Source organism: Nanorana parkeri, unplaced genomic scaffold (assembly GCF_000935625.1).
Source record: "Nanorana parkeri isolate BGI_ZX_2015 unplaced genomic scaffold, ASM93562v1 scaffold1011, whole genome shotgun sequence".
NCBI lineage: Eukaryota > Metazoa > Chordata > Amphibia > Anura > Dicroglossidae > Nanorana > Nanorana parkeri.
Window position 1 is genome coordinate 2,721 of NW_017307279.1, and position 11,825 is coordinate 14,545.

The following is an 11,825-nucleotide window of genomic DNA, read 5'->3' on the forward strand; positions in this document are numbered from 1 at the left end:
AGGGTTAGAGATTCATTTTGTTTTTTGCTCTCAGTGTCCCTATTGGGGGAGACTTCACTTCATTTCCTGTCAGGACAGGATGTGTTGGGAAATCTCTCCAGTGGAAACGAAGACAAAAACAAAAATACATTTTATGGACCTTTTTATAGTGGAAATGCCCACTTCCGACAATGTTTTTATGCCATCCCCTACCTCCTCATTTCTAGTACTGGTGTCACAGGGACAGGATATTTCGCTGAAGGACAGCCATAAAGTTCTGACAGAGACCAAAAAAAAGATTTGAATAGAGTTGGCCATTTAAAGATGCAATGACTTTTATCATTGCATTGTTGTGTGCCCAATTATTCTTTTATAGGTGACAAATTCCCTCTACAGCAGGACTGGACAAATTCCAGGAGCCACATCGCCAATGCTGCTTAAAAATGAAAGCTGGTGCCTAACTTTCAAAGTTTTCTCTAGCTGTTGCCAATGGAGGTGGCTCCTACATTGTACAGACTGGCTCCCAAATTCCATATTAATCTGTCTAGCCTTGGCCTAGCTATGTACAGTATGTAACATCAATCTACATTAAAGTGCATTTGCCTTGGAGATTTGATATAAGAGAACAAACATAGGCTCTATAGGTAATGCATTTGCTATAGTAGATGTTTAAAGCAGAACTCCAGGTAAAAAAAAAAAAAAAACCCTTGCACTGGGGCTACTCCCACACTGCAAGGACTGAGTACTCATTTTTCCCTAGGGTCAAAAAAAAAAAAGTTATACTCATCCTCCAAGCCGGCGTGCTCTTACACCGGTCCCCGGAGCCTCTCTTCCCCGCTACTGCAGCGGTCTATGGTCTGGGAGTCACATTCTATATGCAGTGTATAGGATGCGAGGACGACAAGGGACATATCATCGTCGTAGCGGAGGAGAAGACAGGCAGGAGGAAGGCCTGTCACCGCCGGTCAGCTTGGAGGATCAGGTGAGTATAACTTGGTTATTTTTGACCCTAGACAAAAATGAGCACTTAACCCTTGCAGGGAGGCTACCTCCGCACTGCAAGGGTTAAGAACATTTTTACCCGGAGTTCTTTAATGTCACTTTTATTTACAGATAACACGTGAAAACTTACATTTTGGGCTTCCTTGTCTGTAAATATGGAGAGGGATGGCGTTTTGCAGATTGTCACAAAGAGGTCACAGAAGAATGGCTTGATGGCTTCATTTGCCTTTAGGTCCTCAAGGTCTTTGGTGAATGAATCGTGAAAGATGTCTGTAAGAAATCACATTTTACATGATTATTGTGCATATGTGTACAGCACCCACGTGATCGGCCCTAGGCCTGCTACTGCTCATGTGCAGACTGCCCAGCGTTCATTCAGAAATCCTGCGCATGCGCAGTAGAAGGCTGAGGGCCGATCACACGGGCGCTATGCACACAGGAGACGTAGGCAGATCCCGGAGAGCGGTGTCTGCCCAGCTGATCGAGGGACTGGTACGGTAATGACTGCTGCTAAGGATCTATGTAAGGGGAATGAGGTGCCTGCAGGGTGGGGGTCGTGTCGCCATATTATCAGATTTGTTTCCCTGGCTCAACACTGAGTGGCTAGGAAGCCAGCTTCCCGGCCAATCAGCATCGAGCCGGCCAAACAGCATGGAGCCAGCTTCCCGCCTCCATGTTTCCTCGCGGCACTGCTGGTCAGAGGAAATCTCCCTCTAACCGGAAGTTCCAGTATTGGGAAAGGTGTCGGAGCAATTGGGCGAGTATGAGTACTCGCCCAAATACTCGGTATTGGCACCGATACTGGTACCGGTATCGGTGCATCCCTAACACACACTTTAAACATTTTTTTGGTCACAGGAACAAAAAGTGAGCAGGGGTGCAGAACAGACCTTCACTCCTCATTAATAGAAGTGCATTTTAGAATACGTTTGTTTTACCTTGTTCCTCCTGGGTCAGGTCAGCAAGGAAGAGTGCCCCAGGACTCATATTCAATTGCTGCAGCAAAAAAAACGTATATATATATATATATGAAGATAATTGCATGCTCAATAAGCCTTAAGGTGTATGGATAGTCTATAAACTAATGGTAGCTATACCTGGACTGATAATTGCAAGCCTTATAACAGGCTTGGGCTTTGCTCGTAGCCATGGCTTCTTTTTTCTCAAAACTGCAAGTTTACCTGAACTGACAATATGTGCACTGTAAAACACAAGCCTTTAATCTGCATATACAGTCCAATTTAATAAGCACAGTACCCAAAAATGGATACTATGCATAGCAAGATCTATTGGTCAGTATGTTTGTTATCATCCCTTTTTCAGTCTGTTGCAAAGCTTTTTACCTGGAGATCCTGCCAGTAACAAGACATTCTGTTTGAAGTTGGCAATGCGATACCACTGCCTTACAATTAGCAACAGTGCTGTAAGCCTGCTAACTACGCTCTTGAATTGACCATTAGGCTGTCTATGGCCAACGGTCTATCAGATAGGCAGCCTGGTAGCCAACTGAAGGAATTCATGTGGCATGCTGACAGCGCTGATGCTAATTGTGATGCAGCAGCTTAGCGTTGTCAGCCTGCAACAGGAAGCGCTGTTAGTGGCAGGATCTCAGGGTAAGAAACTTTCAACAGCTTTACAAAAAATTTGCTTAAGAAAACTATATACAGTGAGGCATGATGCCAAACATAACGAAAAACAGATTTTGGGTTTACACACACATGAATATACAGGAGCAGTGCCGGGTTCACCATTGTGGGGGTCCATTCGAGCCGTGGCATATGCCTTCGGCTAGACTGAGCCGCTCGGCCGACTTTGGGAGCTGTACGGGCTATACTGAATAGCCCGTACAGCAACCGAAGGGGTCCTGGGGCCGAAGCTAGCCGAAAGATCAGCCGAAGCTACGGCTAGTTCCTTCGGCAGCTTAGTGAATAGACCCCTATATCTGCTTATAGATACATTTTTAATTATATTTTCTTACAGTACCAGCATCTAAAATAACCTGTTGCTATTGCTTGTTTGTACCAAGCCATACACTAATATCTGTAATGAACACAGATTATTACTGACAGTCCCCGAATTAAACATCCGACTTACATCCGACTCCTACTTACAAATGGAGGCTATTACTCTACAGCAGGGGGTCGCAGGCTGCAGCCAAAGTGTACCGCGCAGCGTTCCAGTAGTTGTAATGCTACCGCGCTCATGCCGAGGAGGAGTGCCCACCTTTTTGGGTCTGGTTTGTAGTACTGTACGTAGATTACAGGAAGTTGGCTCTTGTTAGACGTGCAGACGAGGGGTGCACGCCTCTTCTTCCAGGTCACTGTGAGGTTTTTACTCCTGTCTGTATCCTATTAAAGATTTAATCTCGCTTCCTGTCTTTGAGACAACAGGGAGTGAGAGGAAATCTACTCCTAGGAAGGGAAATTCACTCCTGTATGAGTTATCATGGGAAAAAGGTGTCTCCACTGAAGCTTTATCACCAATCCTTTTTTTCCACGACAACCCAACATTTTCAAAATCCAATTGTCACAGGGACAGAAAGTGAGGTGAAATCTTCTGAACAGGGGCACACACCGCAAAATAAACGTTACAGGGGGTTAACCCTTCCCTATGCTATCCAAAACAAAAATGACACTTAAAAAATGTACCTGTTACAACTTGCATACAAATTCAACTTAAGAACAAACATACAGTCCCTATCTTGTTCGTAACCCAGAGACTGCCTGTATAATGTAGCCTAAGCTACAATAATATCCCGAAAAGTGCTAAAGATCTCAAGCATCGCCACATTAATTCACTTCCTGGATCTGACAGCTCCGTCTACATTACAGTACAGATTATGAAAACTCCATGAAACTCTCCACAGCTTACAATACCCTGTTGGGTGTTGTAACCTGTCCTTTAGAACCACAGACATTTGGCACATTCCATGTCAGCACACTAATGTAATTTATCCATAAAAACATATATTATTATTAAATAAGGCAAGAGGATGTATAGAAAGACTTGTAGCACCTACCTGTACAGAGCTGCTGTGTGGAGATGTGTTTGTACCTGCAGACTGATGTCAGGAATAAACAACCTCATCTATCAGGCTTTTCCGCATCTGTGTTGTCAGTTACTCATCGTTCATTTTATATTTGTGATGTCACTGTGCAATGTGACAAAGCTTTCATTCCTAGAAAATAAAGCATCACTAAATTCCTATTATATAAGTGTGTAGCTCACAGAGGCTTTACAATATCTCACAGAAGTGAGTACACCCCTCACATGTTTGTAAATATTTTATTATATCATTTCATGTGACGACACTGAAGAAATGACACTTTGCTACAATGTAAAGTAGTGAGTGTACAGCTTGTATGTCAGTGTACATTTGCTGTCCCCTCAAAATAACTCAACACACATACGTAGAATAGGATATAGGATTAGAATAGGAGCACAACATATACTGTAGATAGGGAGAATAGATTAGAAGTATAGGGGAGCAGCACAACAATTGGAGTATTGCTTATGGGTATTCTTTTGGTTGTTGTTTTTTGTTAAAAAAAAATAAAATAACTCAATTAAAGTTATTAACTCCATTAAAGGAGAACTATGGGGTTAAGGTTTTTCTCCATAGTTCTCCTTAGGGTAACGGGAGGACACAAACTAGCGTCCTCCCGTCCCCCTAGGCTCAGTATCCCGCGAGCTGCTGCTGTCGGTATACTGAGACGCCGCAGCTGAAGCGGATCCCGACAATTGTGCCGGGATCCGCCCAGCTGCGTGACTCTTAGCTGGCTCTGCCTGTCTAGAGGCAGAGCCAGCTGTACCCGCCCCCTCCCCTGTCCGTTCCTCCAGTCAGCGCGGGCAGATCGGAACGGGGAGAGGGCAATCCAGCCCCTCCCCTGTCACGGCAGAGAGCCGTGACAGGATCGAGAGGTGAGCGAACGCCAGTATGTGTTCGCTCACCTCCTGATCTACTGAGCCGACCTGTGACAGTCTCATTGTCACAGGTCGTCTAGAACTATGAGGTGAGTGAAAAGCACTCACCTCATAGTTCTCCCTTAATGTCTAAACCGCTGAGAAATGCAAACAGGGACAGTTCCTTACTCCCTTACTGAACAAATTAAAGGAGAACTATGGGGTCAGTGTTTTTCCCCATAGTTCTCCTTAACGGGACACAAACTTGCGTCCTCCCGTTACCCTAAGCTCAGTATACCGCGAGCTACAGCTCTCGGTATACTGAGACGCCGCAGCCGGAGCGGATCCCGACGTAGATGACGGGATCCGCCCAGCTGCGTGATATTTTGTGTGGCCACCGTTATTTTCCAGCACTGCCTTAACCCCCTTGGGCATGGAGTTCACCAGAGCTTCCTAGGTTACCACTGGAGTCCTCTTCCACTCCTCCATGACGACATCACGGTGCTGGTGGATGTTAGAGACCTTGCGCTCCTCCACCTTCCGTTTCAGGATGCCCCACAGATGCTCAATAGGGTTTAGGTCTGGAGACATGCTTGGCCAGTCCATCACCTTTACCCTCAGCTTCTTTAGCAAGGCAGTGGTCGTCTTGGAGGTGTGTTTGGGGTCGTTATCATGTTGGAATACTGCCCTGCGGCCCAGTCTTCGCAGGGAGGGGATTATGCTCTGCTTCAGTATGTCACAGTATATGTTGGCATTCATGGTTCCCTCAATGAACTGTAGCTCCCCAGTGCCGGCACCACTCATGCAGCCCCAGACCATGACACTCCCACCACCATGCTTGACTGTCGGCAAGACGCACTTGCCTTTGTACTCCTCACCTGGTTGCCGCCACACATGCTTGACACCATCTGAACCAAATAAGTTTATCTTGGTCTCATCAGACCACAGGACATGGTTCCAGTAATCCATGTCCTTAGTCTGCTTGTCTTCAGCAAACTGTTTGCATACTTTCTTGTGCATCATCTTTAGAAGAGGCTTCCTTCTGCGACGAAAGCCATGCAGACCAATTTGATGCAGTGTGTGGCGATGGTCTGAGCGCTGACAGGCTGACCGCCCAGCCCTTCAACCTCTGCAGCAATGCTGGCAGCACTCATACGTCTATTTCCCAAAGACCACCTCTGGATATGACGCTGAGCACGTGCACTCAACTTCTTTGGTTGACCATGGCGAGGCCTGCTCTGAGTGGAAGCTGTCCTGTTAAACCGCTGCATGGTCTTGGCCACCGTGCTGTAGCTCAGTTTCAGGGTCTTGGCAATCATCTTATAGCCTAGGCCATCTTTATGTACATCAACAATTCTTTTTTTTCAGATCCTCAGAGAGTTCTTTGCCATGAGATGCCATGTTGAACTTCTAGTGACCAGTATGAGAGAGTGAGAGCAAAAACAACAAATTTAACACACATGCTCCCCATTCACACCTGAGATCTTGTAACACTAACGAGTCACATGACACAGGGGAGGGAAAATGGCTAATTGGGCCCAATTTGGACATTTTCACGTAGGGATGTACTCACTTTTGTTGCCAGCGGTTTAGACATTAATGGCTGTGTATTGAGTTATTTTGAGGGGACAGCAAATGTACACTGATATACAAGCTGTACACTCACTACTTTACAATGTAGCAAAGTGTCATTTCTTCAGTGTCGTCACATGAAATGATATAATGAAATATTTACAAAAATGTGATGGGTGTACTCACTTCTGTGAGATACTGTATATTGTCAAGATTGTCACAAAGAGCAGCAAGTGACTCAGTTGCCAGGGCAAATAGCAGAGGGGAGGGGGCAGATCTAACGCGTACCTCTATGAAAGGGAGAAGTTGGACCCTAACACAGGCCATAGGTTGGGTGTACAGAAGCTGCCCCAATTTCATGTGAATGGGACCAAACCCAAATTTCTTAAGGTCCTCCAAAGGTGGGGTCATTCCTCCCCTAAATCACACCAAACAGTCTCAATAAAGTGCTTTTGCTGTAGTAACCAACCCACTTGCAACCACAGGGTTAAGTACAACACATTGCAGCAAAAGGTGTCCTGCACCTTGAAGTCCTTGGTGTCCTTGGTGAAGTCCTTGGTGTGGGACACTAATCCCACACTAATATAAGCAGGGCCGGTGCAAGGATTTTTGCCAACTCAGGCGAAGGTGCATTTTAAAGCCCACACCCCCCCCCCCCCGGGGCGCGCACACACACGCACGTACACACACACACTATACACTAATGCAGAATACCAGCAGTTACAGAGGACTACAAATCCCAGCAATAATACATTATACAGGCTGCTTAATGTATTATTGATGGGATTTGGTGTTCATCTATAGCTGCTGGTGTTCTGCAGTATGCCGCTTTTTTTTTTTTAAACCGGAAACTTTAAAACAGGTCCCCCTTACCTGTTTCTGAACCCGTGGAAGTCGAGGCGGCAGCTCTGCGGGCGCGTCTGGCCTGTGTGGTGAGCGTGGCGTACGCAGCGTAACTCGTGTATGGAGCTGCAAACAGGCGGGCGTGAGAGGCGAGCGGGAAATTTAAATTTTTGCCGACAAATCGACCATGAAAAACATTGACAACGTTTTCCATTGTCGATTTTAATCGACTAATTGTTGCAGCTCTATATTATTGCTGGGATTTGTAGTCCTCTATAGCTGGTGGTATTCTCCATTGCGCTGTATAATGATTATACTGCGCAATGCAGATTACCACTGACCAGTTATAGAGGAACTACAAATCCCAGCAATAATACATTATACAGCGCAATGGAGAATACCAGCAGCTATAGAGGAACAACAAATCCCAGCAATAATATAACCAGCCTGTATAATGTATTATTGCTGGGATTTGTTGTTCCTCTATAGCTGCTGGTGTTCAGCATTGTGCCGCTGTATTATACAATGCACAATACAATACACAATACAATGCACAATACAATATAATATACAATGCACAATACAGTATTGTATTGTGCATTGTATATTGTATTGTGTATTGTATTGTGCATTATATATTGTATTGTCAATACACAATACAATACAAAATAATACAATGCAGCATACCACGTGCACTTTGTTACATTACATACCGCTCTATATCACTGTCTTCACCAGCGCTCCCACTTCAGCCAGCTCCCGATCCCGATTCCCGATACGAGTCCTGTCCGATGTGTCTGGTCTGGGGTGGGTCACCATGAGAGGGTGAACCGAAAACGCCTCCTTGCTCGGTTCCAACTTCCAAATCTGTGCACCGGGCGGCTCCCGAGTCCCTCAACAGGTTGCCATCGCCGTCGCCTCCAGGATTACGCCGCCGCACTGCCTGCTGGTGTGTCCGTTGCCCCGCCTCCTGCAGCCCTCGTTCCTTTACATGCGGCTGAGCGGCCAGGGGAACCAGGGGCGGGGCCACTTACGTCACTCACTGACGTAGCCAAGAGGACGGCTCAGTGGCGCTCTTCCGGCTTCCCCATAACGCTGCCCTGGCTGGCCCGACAAGTAAGTTGAGACTGAGAGCCACTGCACAGGTCAGCGCCGCTGCGGCCGGCGGGGACTCGTCCTTCAGATGCCGCCCGCAGCGGCACCCCACACGGAGCTCGATTGGGCGGCCGTGGCCGGACTTATGCCGGCGCCCAGCGACTGTCACTGTCAATTTTCCGCCCTGTTCCCTGGCGCCGTAAGGCAAGTGCCCATGTTGCCTTGCGCTAGCGCCGGCCCTGAATATAAGCTATAGTTACATCTCATGCAAGCACGGCTCTATTTCCCATATTATCTGCAGGATATTTCCTGCTGTAGATTTTGTGGGTATAAACTCAGTTTGGAGTATAATTAGAGTGGACTATTTTTGAGATTACCTTGCCAACACCTTGTCACCTTTTGTAGGTCATGATGCAGCAGTGAAAAGTTAACTTGCATACCATCACCTGCGTTGGATGACTGACCCGAGAGTTACAGTGGACTACACTCCCTTTTAAGTGGGTTCAGAGACAAGATTTTGGGCAGAGGCCCTCCTTCCCAAGACCGGCACATCATTGGACAGCCCCACACACGCCCGTACAGCCCTGGAAAGCCCTGCACCCGGCACCTACCAGTACAGCCCTGGGGAGTTCCAAATCCGACCCTGGTGAGACGCGAACGCAGGCCCAGTGAGACCCGAAAAGCAGCCCTGGTGAGGCCCAAATGCAGCCCTGCTGAGACCCAAACAAAGCCCTAATGAGAGCGGAACTCAGCCCTGGTGAGACCGAAACGCAGCCCTGTAGAGAACCACATGCAGCCCTAGTGACACCCTAATGCAGCCCTGGTGAGACCCAAACGCAGCACTGGTGAAAATGCTCTGGTGAAAGCCCCCAGACACACCGCCGCACTTGTAAATGACCGTCACAGCCCTTCTGAAGCTCGCCATGCCCTCCTGCAAGCAAATAAACTTTGGTACTGCAGCTGCCTATTGTTCTTCTCTTCTCTTGTATGTCACAATGCTAATCAAATGCAATGGAATATGTCAACTGGATATAGAGTAGTACAAATCTCAGCAATCTGCGTTTGCTGGTTGCCATTCTCCATTGCTGAATAATCATGGATTGCTGAGATTTGTAGTTCTCTATACCCGGTTGCCATTCTCCATTGCTGTATAATCATGGATTGATGGAATCTGTGTATCTACAATTTGGTCATACTACAAACTGGACAGACACTTATGGTGAATGAAAGATGCAAATGATGGAAATCTCAGGGTAGGCAACTACTTTACAAACAAACTTAATCCTCCTGTCCCATCACACTCCTGACCGGACAAAAACCCAAATCCAAAAGGGTGGGTGCGGTGGTGACAACTCTCTGTTTGCCTGAGTACGGGGGCCGCATGGTCTCGAAACATCGCTAAGGAGATGTGTGTTAATAAACAGCATTGACTTTAATATCATGGAGTGCGAGTGACTACTTTCATCTATCTACTTTACAAACAATTCTGGCGGTTTTCCTACTAAAACTACTACTCACAGCCATATATTTGGAAACCCAACTGATTTCTACATCTATACTCTTATACCTTTTGTACAAGCTCCTTTACAACATACGTCCTGGATTGGGGATGATTCTGGTTGTGTGTGCCTGGATGCCCGCCTGGTTGTTCTGTTGCATCACTCCTTCCACCTGTGTGATGACTTAACCACTTGCTCACAGGGGTGTTAAACCCCCTTCCTGTCCAGGCCATTTTCAGTATTCAGCGCTGCCGTACTTTGACTAACGTTTATTCAGTCATGCAACACTGTACTGAAATTAATTTAATACCATTTTTTGGAGACACATAGAGCTTTCTTTTGGTGGTATTTAATCACCACTGGGATTTTAATTGTTTTACTATATAATGAAAGAAGGACCAAATGTTTTTTTTTTAAAACATGTTTTCCCTACGTTATGTTATAAAACATTTATTATTACCCATTATTTATAATATTATTATTTATATTGGTAAAATATAAAAGATGGGATCATGTTGGGTAAATAGACACCAAACATGTCAAGCTTTAAAATTGTGCGCACCCACAAAATCACAAAAAACTACCATGCCTAAAATTGGCAATAGGCGACGCTTTAAAAGCTTGTACCACTCATCATTTTAGGGTAATCAGTGATTGATGATTGCTCTTACTCAGTGGCCTAAAATGATTGCTCTTACTGTGACGTTCGCGGTGATATGTAAGATGTGTAGCATAATTGTTGTTTTCGCACGTAGGCGCACCCGACGCATATTTACGTGTATATGTGGGGGGCGGGGGACTTAAAAAAAAGCTTCATCAGCTTCTTCTCTGGCTCTCAGCCCGAGAAATGACAGCTAAAGGTGGAAGTGATGTAATAGACAACGCTTCCGACTTTAGAGAGAGAAGGAGGAGAGATCAGCGGTGGTGGTACTTTTTCGATGGGTGGAAGGCAAGGGGTTAATTTGGTTTTCTATCTATTTTTGAGCCATGATGTAAGAGAAATTTGTGAACCACAACTGTATGCTCATAAGCTCCTGAAGAAGCAATGGTACCACGAAACACGTAGCGCAAGAGTTGAGCACCTCCCCATGGAACATAACTATAATTATCATGGTTACATAGTAATGATATCGCATAGAAATGACTTGCTTAACTTTTTATTGTATACCAGTTGAGGAGGTGAAGGTTCATGATAGGCATACAATTTCACAGTTTTATAAATAAGATTATATATGTTGATGATTTTAGCCTTGTTATATATTGATAACAAACAATGTACACAATAAAATATAGTTTTTATATATAAATTGAAGTGGTCACGGTAGTGCCTAAAAAGTCTGTTTTCTTCTGTTCTTTCTTATCCAAGTATAGGAGGGAAAACCAATTTGTTGTTCAAGGAACCTCTAGTAATTTCCAGGAGGAACCTTGGTTGAGAAAGGCTTCTCTAGGGTTTCTTTTGTAGACACTAGATTTTGTTATTGAGCGCATACTTTATAAATGCAGACAAACTCTGGTGTACAGCAGCACCAATAGAGGATGCATTTTGGGGTGGGGAGACCAACCCATCCTAGACTCACAAGCTGATTCTGGTTCAACATATTAAACATGCAGCCAAGCAAGTTCTTCTTCTTTTGACACAACTTCTTCAGGCAAGTTTGCGCAAGGCGTAGATCTCTACATTTTTTCTACTGGACAGCAAATGAGCTTCTACATGTCTACTGACTTCTGGGCAAATGTAATTTTTCCATGATAATAAATGTTAGTATCGCAAAGCTGATACTAACATTTGATACAAAGCTGATACTAACAAAGCTGACTGACACCTCTCACACATCACTGGTTCCCTGACACATCATGTGCTGATCGTAGCAACTGCCTCGAAGAGTCATCATGTCTAAGGCTGGCATTTACAAATATGATATATATATATAT

At 45.3% G+C, this 11,825-nt stretch overlaps 1 protein-coding gene across 1 annotated transcript in view; it reads left to right on the forward strand.

Moving 5' to 3' along the window:
- Positions 1–2,506: 2,506 nt before the first annotated feature.
- The window catches only part of BICD2 (BICD cargo adaptor 2), a 149,928-nt gene continuing 140,609 nt past the window's right edge, over positions 2,507–11,825 (forward strand). Inside the window, exon 1 of the mRNA XM_018567124.1 lies at positions 2,507–2,594. Within this exon, the coding sequence (XP_018422626.1) occupies positions 2,507–2,594 (88 nt within the window). The remainder of the gene's footprint in view (positions 2,595–11,825) is intronic.